General features: G+C 40.0%; 1 protein-coding gene across 7 annotated transcripts in view; it reads left to right on the forward strand.

The window, feature by feature from the left end:
* The window catches only part of PHF21A (PHD finger protein 21A), a 142667-nt gene that overhangs the window by 95786 nt on the left and 25695 nt on the right, over nt 1–21186 (forward strand). For 5 of the 7 annotated variants that reach the window (XM_064145503.1, XM_064145527.1, XM_064145489.1 and 2 more), the window contains 3 exons: nt 13294–13494; nt 17371–17625; nt 19330–19416. In XM_064145503.1, coding sequence (XP_064001573.1) covers nt 13294–13494; nt 17371–17625; nt 19330–19416 — 543 coding nt within the window. The remainder of the gene's footprint in view (nt 1–13293; nt 13495–17370; nt 17626–19329; nt 19417–21186) is intronic. The other 2 variants (XM_064145537.1, XM_064145518.1) reach the window with 1 other exon arrangement.

Genomic DNA, 21186 nt, shown 5'->3' on the forward strand with positions numbered 1-21186 from the left:
GCTGTAGGTTTTGTCTAATCCTTTAAACCAAAAAAAAGTTAATTTGCCTTTTAAATCTAATATGGGCCTGCAGAGGCAAAGAAGGAATTTTGATCTCCCCTAAAAACATGTTTATTGTATATATTTAGTATTTCATAAAGAAGAATTACAAAAGACCTTATTTTCTATTTCTTACCTGGCTTTGACAGACAACTCCTTGAAGAATTACAGAAATTCATCAAAGGCCTCTTCAGAGTTTGTTTTACATCTGTAGCATTTACAGTTTGTCTTGAAAAGTTTTCACAAAAGGTCTTAACAAAAACACTTCCTTCCCCGCCCCCCACCCCCAAAATAAAAAGCCAAAAAGCAGAGAGTTCTAGCCAGCTGCACTAGGACTCCTTTCCCACCATTTAAAATTAAATTCTCACCTTTGTATTTGTGGTATCAGCAATCTTACAACAGTGTAAGAAGTCCTTCCAACAGACTGCATACTACTGTATGTGCTAGGTGTTCACCACCTCATGGCCCTCCACAACCTTCAAGGGATCTTCTTTCTTGACGTAGTAAAAAAAGAAAGTACTTGGGTTATTTTCGACAGATCTTCTGTAAAAAAAAGAGGATGATGACCCAGTGTGGAGCAAAACCTTTCCTTCTGAAATCTTTTCTAAGAGGTGTTGAGAGAACAAGAAACATTACCAGGAAGTTCAGAAGAGGCACATTTCTCCAGTGATTAGTTAAAAATGGTGCCTTCAGCTGCAGTGCTGCATTCTTCAGAGGTGATGTTGGTCAACGTGTTCGAAAACAGTCCTCCACGTGGTGCTAGCAGCAATGGCTGACTACTCAGGCAGGTAGAATCACCTCTGCAATGCTTTATTCTGAAAGCAGTTTCAACACTTGCTGCTTACAGCCAGGAATTTTTGAGCTTTCAGTCATAATTCTAGTGCATGCTCCAAAACCAATGAGAGAGCCAGTTAAAAAGGTATTGTGTATAATTCATGTGTACATGAATTCAGACTTCTTTCCTGCAGAAGCAAGGGCTAACTCTGGTGGGAAAATGTGGTTCTGCTTTCCTCTACAGTGCAATCCTGACTATGCTGCCAAATTTTAATGCCAGCTCAAACATCATTTCTTTGTGTTCCAGCACCAAAGCGCTGAAGATCCTTTTTTACAAAATGAGATGCAGATGCTTTAGGTTATTTTACTTGATGTCCTAATTGTGTTTGTTTCACTATTATTAGGTTTGAGGGTGAACATCATCTTCAGTAAAGAAATTATATCTGACAAAACTCATCTTGTGTCTTGGTTGATATCAAATACATCCCAACAACAGTGCTCATTGCTCATCCAGGGAACAATTCTTAGTTTGAGCAAGTCTGTCTTAGAGGGAAGAGGAGCTTAGTTGTCCTCTGACTATTCAACTTTCCTTAGGCAACCTCAGCAGCTTGACAGTTTGGGAATCTGTCCAAAGTGCATTAGGTCACATACAATAATTCTGTAATTGTCATATTATAGGCTTAGGCAGTACAAGTTAAATTGCATTGAAGATGGAATTGGTATTCTCATATTAAATGTAAGAAAATTTGGGAAAGAAGATCCAAATCTATTAGAAAACTACTTAAACATATAAAGTAGGTCTTGCTATTAACAGTATTTAATGATGACTCTGAAAACCAGCTCTCTTTAAGGTACTTTAGGTGGGTTCAGTGGCGTTATTTACCTTTCTGTTACTGTATAAAGGCCTCCTACTTTTCCTTTGTACTGGAAGGGATCTCTGTCAACCTTCACCAGAACTCTGACATAAAATCCCTGTGCTATTTTGAGCAAGGATGGTGCTGGATTTGTGGCACAAACACATTTTGTTTGAGACACTTCAAAGTAACTGATACTTAGAAAACAGCAGATAATTTCAAAATATTAGCTTATAGAAGAGAAAATAGTTACATTTATTTATGGAGATGTATGCAGATGTGAATATCACAGAACATTAAACAGCAGGAGAGGGATGGGAAAGGATAATGGAGGTAATAGTCTTTTTGCTATCACCCACACTCACTTCTATAAACCAGTTCTGCATATAACTTTGTACTATAAGTCATTTGGAGCAGTTAAAAATTCAAATAGATAACATAAAATGTCATTTGGAAGTGCAGATTTGGTAATGTTTCTTTTTTTTTTTTTTAATAATTTTGGATTCTGTTCCAGATTATTTACAGTCCCTCCTTCCAAATTTGTTTCCCTTTTATCTGTGTAAGCGTGTGCCCACACTGTTGCTCGGTACACACAAATGCTAATCTACCTTTGTGCACATGGAAAAGAGCTTTCCTGGCAGTGAGTTTAAAACTCCTGTAGAATACATTATTAATCGAAGAAGTCTCTCCCTTTAGAAAAGCCTATCATTTATGTGGTCACCAGTGAGAGGGTTAGAGATAAATATAACACTGTTTGTTAACAGTGTGGTCTTCAGAATGTACAACAAACAACTCCAGATACTGAAAGTGCATTAAAAAAAATAATTTACATTTCAAAGGTAATTTTCCTTCTCTGCACTCTGGTTGCATACACTAACATGATCTAATTATAATGTAACGAGAACTTCTTTTCTATTGCCCTGCGTGCTTTAATGCTCTAAATGCATTTCTCTTGGCAGGTCTCTGCAGTGAGGTGAAAGCGTGGTAACTATTCAGCTCTCTGTAGTGAATAACTCCCTAGTTCTGTGTTTGGCTTTCACATGCTGGATCATGTATCTATGAAGTTCAGGGAGTAGAGTTGTGAGGAGAGTGGGTAGGGTGAGGCTGGTGTCCGTCTGTGTATAATTTAGCTGAATCTGACTGTGGCTCAGTAACAGAGCTTCAGCCCAGCTTCTGCTAAGTCTGCAGTGCTGAAATGTGCCCTTCGTTACACGTGCTAGTCTTGCAGACTCTGCTGAGCCTTATCAAACACAGCCAGTTGGTGCTGCTGGTATGAAAGCACAGGGGAGCTCTCATGTGGAAGGTTAATGGAGTGTAATTAGAAAGAAGAATGAACTGCTCAACCACTCTATCTCACTCTACCTGCACTGAGAGTGACAAGTGCTCTGATCTTTTATAAACCCTAGAGCAGAGGTTTAACAGTCTAAAATTATGGCAGTATAACTGTCAAACAAGCAAGCACACTGCGAAGAAGTATTATGAACTTATGGGTAGGAATGTTTACATTCCCTTATATGGTCTCAGTTAGTACTTTTTTTCATGCTAGATGTTGTCCATATTGATATAATGGGTCTCAAATGCATTTGCCTGTGAGGTGTCCATCAAAGCCAGAAAGATCTTTGTGCTTCATGTGTAGCTTTTTCGTGTCCGTGCCTCACACATCTGTTATTTTGCAGGATGAGATGATGGCACCATCCTAGGGTGTTTTGAGACTAAGGAATTAAGCTTTCATAGAGTTCTGGTGGGAGCAACAACAGCCACTGGGGTTTACATTCTGGAAACTAACCAAAATCTGAGACTGCACACAATTTGAGATTAGACACTGATGTCTGACCCTGTTAATTAAGTTAGTTGCTGCTGAAAACCAGCTTGTTCATAAAATGGTTAGGTTGGGTTTTTTTGTTTCATCTAGCATGATGTTTGGGTGTTTTGTTGTTTTGATTTGATTTTGTTTGTTTTGTGTTTTACTTTTAGTGAAATACTGGTAAACTTTACTTGTGAAACTGTACCTGGGAAGCAGAGGAAAAACACCACATGACAAATACGAAAAAGACAGAGGTTAACTAGGTCATTTTCCTGCATCTCCTATGTGGCATCTTCTGACTTCAGGGAGACCAGGATAGTTTGGTTATCAGGGTACTAAGTTTTTGTCTTTTCACACCTTTGTGTTCCAGAAAACAGGTGGTGGATTGGGTTGCCAGTTACTTTGAAGGCCCTTGCAATGTCAGCAGGCTGATTAGGGGAAATTTGCCCGGCTAATCCTAGCAGGCAGTCCACATTCTGCATTGCAGTGAGAGGGAAAACAACAGCATCCCAGCATGTCTGATCTGGGGAAAGTTTTTCCTGTTCCAAGTCTAAAATCAGTAAGAATCTGGATATGTAACATACAACAAAAGGCATCAAATGAAGAAGATAGACTTGCTTTGCCTAGCTTCTTTTTTTTCTAGCTGTGACCAGTATCATGTGTTTTAGAGGAAGATGACAAAACAGCTTTGGGTACATCTGGTTGCTTGTGCCTCTGGAAATACTCTGAAGAGCAAGGCTGTCTTTGTGCTGAGTGTCAGTGCTGGAGAAGCAGTGCTGGCACTTGTGCTCCCCCTGGTAAGGGACATGGAGTGGAGGCATCCCAGGTCTCTCCCCCTCACATGTGCCGTACAACCTCCTCTAAAACTCAGATTAAGTGTCTCCTTTAGAAAGCTCTATCACTTTGTCCTAAAGGCTTCAAACCATGCTAGACCATTGCCTCTCTCATATTAGGCTGTTCCAGCATTTAACTGTCTCTGCATCTTATTTCAAGGTTGAATTTCTCTACCTTCGACTTGCAGCCACAGAATCAAATCATCATTTCTCAGGAAAACGAAAAACCCTCCCATCATCAGATTTCTGTGTATAAGTTTCTACACGTGGTGAGAAGTCGCCTCAACAAACTGGATGTGCTGAGCTCTAGCAAGCATCATGTTACACAATCACATTCGTTGGGTCCTTGATTATGTTTAAGGTTTTCCCATTAGCACTGCATCTTTCCTTCAAAAGAGAGCTTTGCAAGCTTTTGGTGAAATGCGTGTTCTGGGGTGTTTTAAAGAGAGATGCAAGTGCACCAGATCTTCAGTTGTTGAGTAGTTCTAGCCCTACGTAGTGAGGCCTTTTTACACTGAGATAAATAGAAGGACAAAGACCTCCTCCCTGTGCCATTTAAATCAGGAGGCTAAGGCCAAGCCATTACTTTGTTTTTGAAAAGAGTCACTGTTGACTGATCCACAGACCTTGATACAACTGAAGACCAGCAATTTGGGTCTTCTGTGGTGATTTAATTTGATGTCTTGGTCCTAAAGCAGGCATTTGTCTTTGTTTTGATCATGCTTGGTTGATTAAAGAGAATAGTATAGCAGGTATATTTAGCTGGACAGAATATCCATATCTGATAGACTGTTCAAGTGACTAAGGAGAAGAGAAAAATCTCTCATTTGAGAAAGGTGAAGCTATGACTTTTTGCTTTGATAACTCCCTCTGCCCATGGAGATCAACGTGGATTGAGACGTGATGAGATTAGTGATGAGTTTTAACTGAGCTGGCACTAAACAGCATTTGGTTGGCAATATAGGGAAGAAGCCTGTCTGCTGCTGTTAGTTTGTAAAGTTTGTAAAGCAGCCATGGAAATGAAATATTAGGTGCTGTTAACAGCATCAGGGTAACTAACAGATGATCATAGACTGTTTTGAGCATCCAGATCTTTCTGCTTGCAAAAGGAACGGCTTTGCATTCTGTGAAGTAAAACTAGGCACCTTGCTTGATACTTCTGATCGTGCATGAGGCTGTGTGTGTTTTCTTTCATGTGGAGGAGAGGAGGTGTGATTCAGTTGTGAGAATAGCTGTAGGATGCACAAGAATCCTGCTGAAGCTGATACATTTTTAGTCAAGGGGACTGTGTTACTGTGCAATAGTACACTATAAAATTACTTGAGGACTACCCTCTGCTTAGGCTCTTAAAAATGTGAGGAGTTATTAGGTTAGAAAAAGGACTTCTATTTAGATTGATCTTTTCTAAAACATGAAGCAAGTTTACTAATTTAAATTCCTGTATTTGCTTAATTTAGATAAATTCTCTTTAAAGGTTGTCACATTATAAGATAAGTGAAAGTAGGGGAAGAGAAGCAGGCAGACTTCTCTGGCAGAGGTGTTTAGCTTAGGCAACTGGCTACCCTGTATAGATGCAAATGGCTTTCCCATGGGAGGTCTGATTCCTGTGTGTTCTGTTGTACAAGAATAATAATCCACAGTGCTTTTTGTGCTGGGATTTTACATCCCAAACTTCACTCCATGGCAGATTTTACAAGACCACATTAATACACTTCTGCAAAATGAAGTTCAGTCAGAGATCATAGACCCATACTTTACGCTGAAGTACAAAAGAACTCTTGTTTCATTTCTGCACAATCCTCGTGGCTTTTTTTTCATTTCCCTGAAACAGACAAATGGGGTTAGAATAATACAGAGATAGGCAAGATAAAATTGAAATGAGCACCTTTTCCGTAGTAGTCAGCAATTTAATTTTTTTCATTTCTTTAGCCTTTTCATGTGGAGGTGATCCCCATGTCCTTTTACCACTTTGTCTTTGTACTCAGAAGGATTTCTGGGAAGCAGGAAAATCTAAACTAAACCAAACCTCATGGAACTTTGAAAAAAAAAAATTAGCTCCTTTCATTACATTCTTCCTTAATTACATTCAAAGTACTGCACTTAATTGTTTTTCCTGTTCTGTTTTGCCTGTTGTCACACACTTAATTCCCCATTCATTAATTGCTTCATTGTTTAATCACTGTAGCTGTTCTCGCAAGTTTCTTTCTGTTAATACAAGCACTGGGGTAAGAAGGTAGACATTAGATTTATTTAATATGTGATCTGCAGGAAACATTGTATGTGTGCTGCTCTTACTGATTCAGTTTCTATTCCTTACTTCTTGCAAGAGTAACAGTTCTGAACCAAGAAGGCATTTTGCAGTATGGCATCCACTTCCAAAAATTAATTGGTCTCGTGGTGCTGCAAATGGTAAAAGACACAGTACTGAAAATAAAGCACCCGAGCAGAATGGCACAGCAGCTATTTTTGGTTGTTTTCATTGATAATTTTAGCTATAATTTCTTTTTAAATAATGATAAGCATTCTCCCCTGCTAAGAATAAATGAAAGAAGGTTACTTTCAGAACTTCCCTAATTCACTTCTGAACGACTTCTAGCAATTCCAGATCCTCTGTTTTTTGAGATGTTTATATTCATGTGTAAACTCTGGATTTGTTTCAGAATCGCACCTGTTGTCATTATTTTTAGTAGTCTAAAATGTAATGACATGGTAATATGTTTTCAGCATTTTTAATGTCAGAAATACTCTTTGCATCATGGCAACGCTATGTAACAACGTTTGCCTGACAAAATGACAAAGTAGTTTTTTACTGAATTAATGATTTATGGATTCATAGAATAGGAGCTTGGAATGGACCTCAAGGGTCATCCAGTCCAAACTTTCAGGGTAAGAATATAGTTTAAACGAGATGGCCCTGCACCCTGTCAAACTGGGCCTTTAACCTGTCTAATGTAGGGGAATCTACCACCTCCCTCAGGAGTTTATTCCAGTATTTAATAATTCAAATAATTATTACATTCTGTTTTACACAAGGTGCCCTGTGTCATATTCTTGAACAGAGACTGAGAGACCTGGGCATGTTTAATCTTGAGAAGACTGAGAGGAGGAGATCTGGTCAATGTCTACAAATATCTGAAGAGTGGGTGTCAAGTGGATGGGGCCAATCTCTTTTCAGTGCTGCACAGTAAAAAGACAAGGAGCAATGGCTACAAACTGGAACAAAGAAGGTTTCGCCTCAACGTGAAGAGAAACCTCTTTACAGTGAGGGTGACAGAGCACTGGAACGGGCTGCCCAGACAGGTTGTGGAGTCTCTTCTGGAGACTTTCAAAACCTGCCTGGATGCATTTTTGTGTGGACTACCCTAGGGGATCCTGCTTTTGGCAAGGGGGTTGGACTTGATGATGTATGGAGGTCCTTTCCAACCATTAACATTCTGTGATTCTGTGATATTCAGTAATTGCATTTAAAGGTAGTAAGACTGCAAAACAAGCTCATGAATGTAGACTGTACCAAAATTTACTGCAGTGCCTTGGTGCTATCTCTAGCGCTCATTGGTATCTTCAGTGTATTGCTCAGTTTCTTCCATAGGACCATCATGGCCAAGGGAAGAGAAGCATTTGGTTCCTCTGACTATAATACTTTGTAGACAGGCAGAAGTCCTTGTGTCTTTGTGCAGCTTTTAGCCATGTTTTCTGTAGGCTGACACATCATGTGTCCTTTGGAACAGTTACTGGAACGTTGGCAATGCAATGCAGTCATTGACTGGGTATGGTTAAGATATTTAACTTTTTTTTTTAGTTAGGGTTTTTTTAGTTACTTTAGTTTAGTTCAAATATAAATACACACTTGTCATTAGTTGTGCCCCTTATGGTGCTCCAAGTGTGAGGTGGACTTGCAGTCCTACTGCACATTTCTATTCAAGCACACAAGCAATGCCAGTTTGATCACCTTTAAGAAGTAAGAAGTTGTACCACGCTTTTTTTCTTGGAATAACATTTGTTCTAATTAAGTTAGGGGTTTGGGTTGGTTTTTATAAAAAGATCTGGATATGAGTGAGGCATAGCCAGAAGTGTAAAATTCCATAAAAACACAGTATAGCTGAAAATATTTCTGTGTAGTGCTTTAATCATTCTTCCAATGGAACTTAATTCAAGCTTTTTTGTACAGGGAGATGTTTTTTTTTCCTATCTGGTGTAGATTCTCTGTCATCAATTTCCATAATTGGTTTTCACTATTTTAAATGGTCGATGCTATCCTAAAAGAGTAGTGTTTGGAATCTTTCCACTCCTAAATTTCACTCCCCAAACTCTTTGCAGGTTAAGGAGTAACCACACCAGGACTCCAAAATCTTTTGGATTCTTTCTGCCAAGGGAGTTTTGGTATCTCTGTTTTGTCAAAGAGCAGAGGCATCCCATTGCTCTTTGGGTAGCAGCAGATGCTGGGGCTGGCAAGAAGAGGCTGGAAAGGGAGACTGCAGAGTCTCCACTCCTAAGTTGGAGCTTCTTTCTGTTACTCTTTCATTTGCTACAGTTGGCAGTTTTTCTGTCTCAGAGCACATTTCTTGGTCTGTGGAGAGAACAGGTAACAGAGGATTCCTAACAGCTGTCTGCCTGGGACTGCTGGAGCAGGAAAGCTGGGCACCGGCAGTTAGCTTTGCAGTTCAAACACATCAGTGTTGGCTTTGTGATATAAAACATGACTGTTGCAAGGCTGTTTGGTACCTTGCTCTCTCATTTTTAGAAGATTTTTTTTGTGATTTTGAAGATTTTTTGAAGGTTACAAGGAGACAGACTCTGCATTAGCTGTGTATGCTTTTTGGAGTGTGTTTCTTGGCTGAAGAGGAAAACGTGTCACCAAATATAACAGAGGATCTAGCATTTTAAAAACTGTTGTACTCAGAGAACCACTTTGTTATTGATTGATTGATTAATGTGGAAATAATGCTTAGCTGATAATGTTATACTTAAACCTTGCTAAGCTTTAAGTTTGCTCCAAGGACTTTCCTTATCTTACAGCGACATATTCTTGATAGTTTCTCATTTGAGTGCAGAGAAGACACCTTTTGGCACAGATACATGGCCAAGGAGTCATAGAGGCAGGTTTTCTGCTTAATCAAACCAAAATAATCCTCTGATGCTGTGTTAAGATCTGGTTTGTGGCATGAATGAGAAAGCGGTATCACTAAATGTCACAGTATTGATTACAATTATTGCCTTTAAGAAAGGGTCATATGAGATGTCCAGGGCTCTCTGAACTCAGTGGTGTGAACAGCTCGTGGTGAGATTAGCAATAAAGATGTCAAGACAGCAATAGCTATGAGATTATGTAGCATGCTTACGGGACACTGCTCAACAAATGCATTTTGAAGTAGCCTGATAGTAAGCACTGCAGAGGGCTAGCAGTTACTTTTTTGGGTAGAAGAGAGTTTGGAGGAAGGGCTGTGATTATTAATCTCTTTCACATTCTGCATGTAAAGAGGACTGCCATTTGGCTTTGAGGAGAATTCAGTAAACTTGAAAGACAAATGCTTTTCATGTATTTGCAGCATTGCAGGAAAAGCAACTGTTTTAGTTTTCTGATCTGCAGAAAACCATTCTGTTGTGTTTATGGTGGTATGTTTACGATTCAGTTAATGTCAGTTTAAAATTTTGGAGTTGTCAGTAAGATTTTAATTAAATAAGAGTGGGAAGGAAAAATGGCAGCTATTACATTTAAAATGAGGAGTAGTTCTTAAGGCTTCTGTGGTAATTTTAGGTAACCTCAGTCTCACTGGCAGTCAGTCTCTAAGTCACGTAGAACTTTGTAGCAGCCTTGGCAAATGTCAATCATCAGACTGTACTTTCTGCAGCACAAACCGCCTTCAAAATTGATTAAGAACAGGCAAATAACTGAAGAGCAATTTTAAAACAGAGTTTTAATGAAGTGTCGAGTCTGCCAAGTGTTTGTTTCATACTGCCCTCCTGTTTAATCCCCTGTAAGTCGAGGCTTCGCTAACACTGCTGCAAACAGGCCTGTGCCAGGGCTCTTGTTCAGCCGCAGAGCAGTGGTTCCAGCAGGACACTGTGCGGAGGCTGCTCAGTGTCAGACCAGCGGCGTGGGTTGAGACCACACAGAGGAGGATGCAGCAGCAGAGGGTAGTGCTGAAATGGGTATAGATCTGGTCTCGGTTCCTGTGTAAGTGCAACCCTGAGAGCCTTATTTGGTTTTTGCTAATTAGGCTAACTAACTTGGGGATGGGTCGTTCAGGCTCTCCTTTAATAACTACTAACAAACGGATAATCCCAGCAGCCTGGCAGATAGTAAAATGATCTCTCTGGTTTCATTGTGGTGTTTTTACTGACGGTTGGTAGAAGCAGCTTAATAAACCACGTAAGCAATTGGCATGCACTGCAAACTTCAGTTTTACTCTCTGAATCTTAAAAGCATTAGATGGTTCTTCCAATTTAATATCTGCATAATGGATATGGATGGCAGGATATGCTGCTGCCAGGCAGCTCTCAGCAGCCTCTAACAGGCTAGCATAGACTTCCAGAGCAACGGCGTTTTTCCACTCAAGTTATCCATCTTGTGCCAAATATGCTGAGCCTCGCTTTTTGCACCAGGCACTAATAAAAGTTGTGCTTCAGTCCTGTTTTTCCCCAACTCTGCACGCCGTGTTTCGGGCCCGGGGGTGGAACAAGCAGCATGTGAATGCAACGTGACTCACCTCGCTCCTGCTCCTCTGCTTCTTCCTCGCCGGCTCTCGCCCTGCCGTAGCAGTATGGCAGAGGAGTCCTCCAGCCTGCTTCTCTCTCTCCTCTCTCTCTCCTTTTTTTTTTTTTTAAAAAGTCCTTTCACTAATGCTCCTCTCATTGTAAAGGGCAAGATGGAAATTAATTCTTGGACCATTGCTGCTGATTTCCTCCAGTTAGGGAATCGATAGAAGAGCGCTATTCTCACTGAACTCGTACTGGCAGCTGTGGAAGACAAAAACTCCCTTCCTGTTCATGCTGGGTACAATAATTCTTTAGCCTCCCGTGCAGTGGTTGCAGCCCATTTTTTGGCAGGTATTCCTTAGGCATTATTTCCTCTCCTACTTTGCTGCGCTCCCCTCTCCTCTGCCTCAGGTTACTCTCTGGAAATGTTTTTTTCTCATCTCTTGTATCTGCTTGCTGACATGGCACTTTGGGTTTGCATGTTAATGTGGCTGTCTGATCTTTTCAGAAAGCAATTTTAAATGACTGTTCTCTTATTGCATATATGAATGAGCTGATAGACACAGGCCGTTTAAAACTATGTATAATACTTGCACTGCAGAAATTCATTCTACACTCCTGTTATTTCCCTCTTGTTGTAGAAGGGCGCAAACAATTTACAGCTTTTAGGCTTTGAAAGCTTTTAGCACTTTCTAGCTGCAGCATAGGATAGTTCCTTCACACTGCCATCCATTACCAGTTCCCTGAATTTTCGGTGAGGCGGGGCCTGTGTTTCCCTTGTTGTCAGAGCTGAGTGTGCATCCCCAGCCAGGGTTTTGGCTTTTGTAGACGCCATGCAGTCCTGTTGTACACCTCTGAGATGCTGAATTCAGTCTTTTGCAACAAGGTCAGTCACGTGAGCTCACACATTTCAGACTTAAGAAACAAGGGTGATTTTTTTTTGTTGTTGTTGTGGTTGTTGTTGCTTCTGTGTTTTACGTGGGTTTTAAAAATTCCAGTTCTCAAATCTGCCAGTTTAGAGCCCTGTGCCTTTTGTTCACTTCATCTGGGCTAGAGGTACACATTTTGTGTGTGAGGAACTGTGCAGTTTTCACTCATCATAAGCAAGGTACTTGGAATCAAAAGTCTATTTTGAGTCCATAAGAACTATGCAGAAAACAGATATTTTCTGAGCTCAGAATTTCATAATCCTGCATGAAATAAATTTGAAGGGGAAAAAAAAACCTTTTCATTTGCTTGTAAATAGCTGAATTATTTTTTTGGTTGATTGAATTTATTTGTTTGGTTTTTATTTTGTTTTCCACTCTCCATTTTGTGTACTGTGTCTCAATACTAACGATTCAGAACAAAAATCAAAACCTTTGGTATTGCTAGACTTTTTTTTTTTGCTTTTCCATGTAAATGGAACTGCTTGGGTCAGCACCTGGCTCTGATAAAGCTTTCCTGACTGTTTCTTTTTCCACTAGAGCTTTCTCAGTTGACCCCCAGCCATGTCTGTTAACTTCATTGTCCACTTCCAAAGCCAGCTTTATCACATAACTTTTTGGGCTCTGTGTGTGCTCATGATCCAAGGGGGATTATGTGTATGTCTAAATAGTTTTAAACCTGCCCTGCTTTGGGAGTTGTTGAGTTACTGACTATACATGATGGCCACCAGCAGAAGAAATTTCATATTTAAAAATAATATAAAACTTTCACAGAAGCTATGATATAATAGGAAACCTTTAAGCTGTGAGGAATAAATGTTTCCTTCCCATATAGGTAGCCCTATCAAATGACACTTAATGTTGAACAGAATGACCACACATCCATGCCCTTCCTGTGCTCCAATTTTCACTCGAACTGTCTGTTTCTCCCCCCATTTTCAGTGTCTGGTGAAAACTGGCACCCCAATTGCCTTGAGGTCAGCCCTGGGACTTCAGCCTAAAGTCCTTTTTTGTCACAGTTTAGGAATGGTGCATGTTTGAAGGAATCGAACTGGAATCTGAACACTAACACATCTCAAGTGAATATCAGTTAATGAGGTCTTGTGGTGGTTTGTGAATAGGCTGAATTTTGGTGGGTGAGTTTCTGCAAGGACAACAATGTCACCCTGCTGGGCAGCAGTCCTCTGTGGCCTGTTTTGACCCTGCCCCTATTAGATAACACCACTACGTAAAACTCCAACGAGAAAAATCCCACTAAGCTTTGGAGCAGTTCTTTATTCAGTTCTTTATAGCTGCTGTTATCCTCTCTAATATGTGCAGCGAAATAACTGTCGTCATTTCTGTTTATGTTTTTGTTTATCTGGTAGAAAAGAGTGGTGGAGCAGCTTCGAAAGAATTTGATAGTCAAGCAGGAACAGCCAGACAGTAAGTTTCAAATACAGCCCTTGGCACAGTCAGAAAACAAACTACAGACACCACAGCCGCAACCACTACAACAGCTCCAGCAACATCACCATCAGCAGCAGCAGCAGTCTACTGCACCCTCTCCAAACGTGATTGGATCACAGGTAAAAATCTCTGCAATACGTCTTTCCCTTGCTAAAGGTTGTGTTCACTTAAACACAAAAGTTCTTTTAGTGAACTAATACAAATTTCACCTGCTATGCATATGCAGGTGCGGGTGTTTGTGTTTGTTTGGGGTTTGTTTGCAATGCCTTCCTACCTGAGTCAAAGAAAACTTTATGTGGTGTTAAAAGTCAAATCATAACTTCACAGAAAATAAGGGTGCCAATACAATAACACCTTTCTTAGAAACAGATGAAAGTTTAACAAATTAGCCTGTCTTTTCCATAGGTATGTGAATGATGTCTGTCCATACCCAGTAGGTCTCAAGAAGCAGTAGAGACTTTACACACATTGCAGATGTATGATTAAAAGACTTTATTTTTAAAGGACTAACAAAGCGCTCACTATATATGTGAACAGAATATAAGAAAACAATTCCTTCTTTTCTTCTTGGTTCTTTTTAAGCAGGTGTAACTGGTGTCAGATAACTTCTGAGTTTGCAAGGATTTGTTTTGAACTGTACAATGTTAATTGCAAAGTTTGAGTTTTGGAAAGTAGTGTCTTTGTTGGGTGGGTACACTGAATTTCAGTACAGTCTAGGATTAGAGAAGCATAATTCCAGAACTCAGCAGGAAAAGTGGTCTGCTTCTAGTGAGAGCAGAATTGCAAGTTTCTCCTGTTCAAATATTTAGAATCCCAACAGCTAGACCAAGCAGGGAGGTATATTATAAAAGGAAGTGTATGCGAGGTCTTTTTTTCCTGTTGATGCAATTGCAGCAGCTCATGCATACCTGGACAGGCAGATGGCAGAATTCACCCATGGAGTCTGCTTTATGCACTTTGCATCACAGCCATAGCTCTGACCAGTTGTGAGTCCTGTTTGCCCTCTCTGCTGGTAGGAATGGTTGGGCTGTCAAGTCTCTCATTAACTCAGTGAGTTGTTTTGGATACACTCTAACAATATGCTTGTGAGGCTCAATTAATTGTGTTTTGGGGAAAAGAGCATTGAAGAAATGAAGCAAACTCACTAAAGGAAAGATATTTCTGAACAATATCAAGATCAGAGCTAAAACAGGGCACAGAACTAAATATTACTGTGGCCTAAAAGATTTATAGGCAAACAGTAGATCACTCTTTGCTGTGTCACTGATCTGTTTTTCAGTCAGGAAACAACTATAGAAGCAGTTCCTTGTGTTTCTCCATGTTCCACACTTGGCATTCACTCATTAACTTCCAGTTCATTTCTTGTGTTGTAAAAACTGAAGTTTTGTTCAAAGTTAAAGAGCCCCCTAGTGAAACAGTAAAAAACTGCTACAGCCTTCCGACTCTCATTGATACAGTTGTACTTGGAAAGCAGTGACAAACTGAAAAGCAACTCATCCTCCTGTTCAAAGAAATAAACCAACTTTTCTCATTACCTCTTCCCTGGTTTTATGTTGGTGTAATGGCGAAGTAACTTCACTTTGTGCACATTTCGCATCAAAGGTTTTGCTTCTGTCCTTTTGTCTCTCAATCTCTTTTCAGCAAAGTCAAATATTTTGACTCTGTAGAAAGTTTTTTTTGGTGAAAAAAACACACCTTTCAAAGGTGTCTCACTAAAGATAGTGCTTTTAATGGTTCCCAGACTTTTCAGAGCTTAAGTATATGTTGCCTTAATGTCATTTTGTTGATATATTTTGGTAAGGAGGGCTTTTAAATAAAGAGTAAAGCCTGCTAAAAGGTGATATTATTGCAATGTTATTGTTTGAAATAATGCAGAGTTACTGTGAATGTCACTTGAGTGTGAATACATGCACTGAAAACTTTTTACTTTTAATTACCCAAGGTAATTAATGCTTAGCAAAGTAAGATTGATATTCAGGCTTTGTGATCTGCTGACTGAAACTCTACTCTCCATGTTTACAAACTTACTAGAACCCCTTGAAATAGTCACAGCTTTTATTACATGATGAATGACTGTGTTCTTTAAGCTGTTTATGGATGAATATAGTGCTTGTGAAACTGATCCTATGTTACATCTCATTGAAAAGCTTGAATCGTGTTACTGCGTTGGGGAAATGGAACCTCTTACTTTGGACAAGATGCAGCAGAGGTCGATAAGCTCTTGAATCCCAGATATAAAGTTAAGGGAATTGTTCATTTTGAAACAATGAAAGTTAATTATGTCTGGATTTTGTGTAACTGTATAAAATTAAAGTATGAATTATCCTTGGCTTTATACAGTGAATTTCTGTCTGCACTTGTGTGTAATGAACAGTTAGGGGATATAGTTTAAGTGTTATGAAATTAGAGGCATGAAGGTAAGCTGCCTTTTTTTTTTTTTAAAGGAAATAATATTGCACCCTGTGATAGGACAAGAGGCAGTGGATGTAAAATACAGCACAGGAAGTTCCACCTCAACATGAGGAAGAACTTATTTACTATAAGGGTCACAGAGCACTGAAACAGGCTGCCCAGAGAGCTTTGTGGAGTCTCCTTCTCTGGAGACTTTAAAGACCCATCTGGATGCATTCCTGTGCAACCTATGCTAGATTATGTGGTCCTGCTCTGCTGGGGGTTGGACTCGAAGATTCCAGAGATCCCTTCCAACCTCTAAACATCCTGTGATCCTGTGAAAATATTGAAGAATCCAACTGGAAATATATTGATATTACTTTATTATAAGAAGGAAGAGAAAGGGAAGAGAAAGGTCTTGTGTGATTAAAATCAAGCAGTCTAAATCAGGCATATTAAGAACATGAAAAAGGCTACTCAATCTCTGGTTCTCCGTTTTTTTCATGTTGTGAGCCCAACACTGACATCAGGAAGGAATGTTGGTTATTTCTTACTGAGAACATTTGCTTTTGCCACAAATTGTTTGGAAGAGGCAGTGCCCATTGTATAAGGAATTTCTTACACCAAAGAGGAGAGAAATAAGCTCACTTGCCATTCTGTTCAGTGCCATTTGTGTGGTCTCTGTGCATTTTGCATTCTGATTTTATATGGAGACTCTCCTTGCTTGTTGCTTTTTGAATGAGATTGAGGATTGTCTGTTTTCCTTGCTTAACACCTTAGAAGACAGTACATTTTGAAACAAAACTATGAAATTAGAGTTGTTTTCACTTTGGAATGTGTGGGCATAGAGTATTCAGGCATTTCAGATAAATGCTGGCATTAAGTGATTGAAAACCACTCTCTTAAAAACAGATGAAAGGCAATCATGGTGTCAGATATGTGTTCCAAAACCAGCTCATTCCACAGAAGTTACAGTTAATTACTTGCATCTGGACAGACTAACAGCCAGCTCTTACAACTTCAGGATGACACTGCTGGTATTTGTAGGAAAGAAAGTGAAGGGCTAAAAAACTATGCATTGGTAAACCTGGAATTTGGATGCCTAAAATCAAAATACTGGTTTGTTCTTAAGGAAATCAAGTTATGAATGTATTTTCCCCTCTGACTGCGAGGATCCCTGTAAATGAGGTCTTCTTTTGAAAAGTTGAGGTTTAATTGGTGGGAAGCTGGCTTACTGGTGGTTTCATAAGCCTTCACCTTACAGGTTTGGTATTGACAGTACACGTTTGGAAGTAATACAAAACTGAATGATCCAAAATCACACTTGCTGGAACTAACACTTGTCATTTTCTCAGGAATTTGTTTTGAATCAGTTTGTAGTGCTGCAGGTGATTAAGAGACCCAGTCAGTGCCTCAGATGACAGTCCTTTCTGGCCACCCAGTTTTCAGAGGCATGAGATAATGTGCTTCCCTGAACAGTAGCTGGATAGACTCAGTGCTGCCTTTTCTTTCTCTTGCTGTCTATTGTTTCTGACTAACCAGCCCACGTCCTGTCTGATAAGGATTGTCTCTGTCTCTTACAGTGTCTTTTCTGTTTCCCTTAGAAAACTGTAACTACAGCTTCTATGATCACCACTAAGACACTACCTCTCGTCTTGAAAGCAGCAACTGCGACCATGCCAGCCTCTGTTGTGGGTCAGAGACCTACTATTGCCATGGTTACTGCTATCAACAACAATCAGAAAGCAGTCCTCAGCACTGATGCGCAGAATGCACCAGTCAACCTCCAGACAACAAATAAGGTCACTGGGCCAGGAGCTGAGGCAGTCCAAATAGTGACAAAAAACACAGTAACTTTGGTAAGCATTTCATCTGTTTGCCCTGCGGATAGAGTGTGGTCTGCTGGAAAAAAAGAATAGATAGAATCAGTAGGAGAATAGCAGGGACATGTTGAGTCTTCACTAGTTGGCATTGTTAAAATGATAGTCAAAAACAGGAGCATTTGCTGTCTACATGGGTTGTTACTGTTTTGCTCTATGGAATTAAATCACTGCTATCATCACCTCTGTAAAGTTTCCCATGGTAGTAATTGTTAGTGACAGGGAAGTAACGATCGTTTCACCCCTACCTCATCTGTGTGGCTGTGTTCTGCAGAGTTCCTACTCTTTTCTTTGGTGAAGGAGATGTCAGGCTTCCTTCATTTGATCAGTTTGAGCTTTCATCTTAGATTTTTTTTTAAGTCAATCTCTGTTGTTCCCTTCACATGATAAAGTCTGGTATTAGACACATTGCTTAATTCTGCCCACTTCCATGTCTTCACTCACCACTTCTTTGCACACATACACAGATCCTGTTTCTTTAAGCATTTGTTTTGGAAAGAGTTTTGGTTACATCACATAGTCTTTCCCAGAATAGGCTGCCATCTAGAAATAAAAGAAGCTGTGTTTTAGAATTGGGTTATATAGGATTCTTGGTTTGAGGACCAGGCATCCTGCATCAACACAAGGAAAATTTACTTCTGGAGTAAAGGCTAAAGCTTCACTAAACACTAATCAAATTTATCTTTATTTTAAAATGCAGTTTAGTAATGCAAATGGAAGTAATTTTGCTTCCTAATGAGGCATATGTTTGCTGTCAGAATTGAGAAAGCTGTTTGAGTGGAGCTTTTTGTACTGCTCTCTTTTCCCATGTCATCCTTTGCACCACCCTCACCTGTCCTTTGTGCCTGTGCTTTATTTCTTTGCTGAATAACCAAAGTCTAGGGAGATGATTGTATTTTTGGTAGTAGTCCATGGTTTGTGTTTCTGTAGCAAATTTTATCCAAAATCTCAGACTATTTTCCCAAGCATTAATTAATCAGTACAAGGCCTTTTTGAAGTAAATGGCAATCCTATGTGGGTGAACAGAAGTAAAGAAGAGTGGAAGCTAGCATGGACATTAATTTAAGAGAATCTTACCAAGTACTCAGCTCAGGCTAGCTAATAGTGCTCTTCAGAATTTAGTCATGTGGCCTCTCCATCCAACTGATTTCACTTAGGGAAGTGCTTAGGATGCTTTCAAATCAGATTGTTATTGGTTCAAATCAGCAGCCTGCTCTGAAACCCTCCCTCACAGTGTCATGACTCTTGCAACTTCCAGATCTTTTCCATGTGTGAGATTTTCTTTCCTTCCGTGTGCCAGTTAGGGCGAAAGGACAGTGGTTTGTGTAGCTGGGTGTCAAAAGCCTCTTAATATTTTTAACTTTTTGAACAAATAGGTTATTTCATTATCCTCAAATGCAGTGGCTTCAGATTGCAGAGCCCAGTAGAGTTGAGTAGAGTGTGCAGAGCACAGTTGAACTAAAAGGCAAGGTACCTTCAATTTATGAAGCAAGTGGCATGGGGACTGAAAAGTAAGATTAGCTCTTTCTTTAACGCCTTTCTAATGGGGAACCTATTACTGTGAAAAATTATTTAGAGTGGAAAACTGGGGGAACCAAGGCTGAAAATACATTCAAGATGTTGATTTTGGTGGGCAGCTTCAAAGCTGTTCTCCTCTCACTGCAATTTCTTGTGTTTTTCTAGCAGGTTCAGGCTACGCCACAGCCCATAAAAGTGCCGCAGTTCATCCCTCCTCCCAGACTTACTCCTCGTCCAAATTTTCTTCCACAGGTGAGTGCACAGAAAACAAGCACTAGGAGAAAGAGCTTAGTTACAGCATAGGTAGGAGAAGCTTCCTAGGAGCACCCTTTTGGCAGTCTTTGTTGGTGATCTCGTGAAGGAGGCAACTCATCCTCAACAGGTTTGCAGATGATGCCGAATTTGAGGATGCTGTCAATACTCCTGAGGGCAGTGCTGACATTTGGAGGGCCCTAGACAGGACATAGGAATGGGCCAGCAGAAATCCCTTGAGCTTCATCACAGAAAAAAGGCCAAATTTTTCATTTGAAGTGGACTAACCCCCCTGCATAGGTACGGCTGGGCAGCAGCACTGCTTAAAAGAGAGCTTGGTTGATGGTAGCTAAAACTAGTGGTGTGCTCTGGCAGCAAAGAAGTCTAGCAGCATACTAGGCTGTACCAGCAGGCTCACAGCCAGTAGGCTAAGGAAAGAGATTATCCACTTCTCAGCAATCATAAAACTGTATCTGATACGCAGAATGCAGTTTTGGTTGATAAATCTGAATGAATCCAGGGAAGAAAGGGCACTAGGATAGCTGGCAGCAGGAATATATGACCTGCAAGGACAGACTGAGGGATCCAGGCTTGTTCAGTTTGGAGAAGAGGATTTGGGGTCACCTAACAAGGAAATTAGCAAGAAGGTAGAGATGTAGATGCTTGACAGGCGAATCACAAGACAGTGATCTGTGACAGAGAAGTTTTAGACTGCAGATAAGGAAACAATTCTTTTTTGAAGCAGAAAAGCTTCTCAGAGACACTGTGGGAGCTCTGTACATGGAGTTTTACAGGGTGCATCTGGACAAAGCACGGAGCAACACAATCTACATTTATTTGTAGCCTTGCTCTGAGCAAGAGATTGAATTAGAGACTTCCTAAGCTGCCTCTCAACCTGCATGAGTCGGTGACTATGAATTGCTCATATGCTGATCATAAGAGAAAGCAGATTAAATGAACCAATGGAATGGGTGTCAGCAAAATCAAAGCATCACCCAAGGCCTTAGATTGCTCTAATTGTTGTTTGCTGCTCATGAGCAAAAAAAGGAAAAATGCAATCTCTCTGGAGATAGTTCCCAAGTATTTCTTTATTGCAGCAGAGAATGACCTCTGATGAGCAGTAAAACTTGTGATTTACTTTTTTATTCATGGTTTGGGAAGGACACAGATTGCTTCTTCATTTAAAAAAATGTCTTAGAGGAACTATTTCATTTGTAAGAACTATGTCGTGCTGTGAATAAAAGTCTAAACCTTTTACAAAAGGACAAAGGAAGGATAGGCAGGTACCTGATTAAGATTTGGGGCTGGTGAGATCTGTTGGAATGTGACCTAGTTTTACATGATAAAATGCATTATGAAGTATTAAAGGTAGATAGGACAATAGGAATCAAGTTAGGAAAAAGACTTATTTTTTACAGTAATGTATTCTACTTCTGTGCTCTAATGATGTGATAAGTACAAACTTAACAATGGGCAAGAAATAAGCAAGTATTGGTGGTGGAGTATTGGAAGATACTTGTGGCTCTTTTCTTCCTTGTGAGAGAAGAGTAATGACTGCATTTACCCCTAGACTTTAGCACTTTCAATGAGACATTAGTGTATAATCTTTGAGATTTTTTTTACTTATCCAGATTGGTCGTGGGGGAATCTAAGCAACCTACAGAGCTGACAAAAGGTAACAGGGATTTGCTGAAAAGTTTAATTATTTTTTTTTCAGGCCATAATCAACTGTTGATGATTTCTTGGAGGCTGGCTATAGAGCCCCAAGAC

This window comes from Pogoniulus pusillus, chromosome 1 (assembly GCF_015220805.1).
Source record: "Pogoniulus pusillus isolate bPogPus1 chromosome 1, bPogPus1.pri, whole genome shotgun sequence".
Classification (NCBI taxonomy): Eukaryota; Metazoa; Chordata; class Aves; order Piciformes; family Lybiidae; genus Pogoniulus; species Pogoniulus pusillus.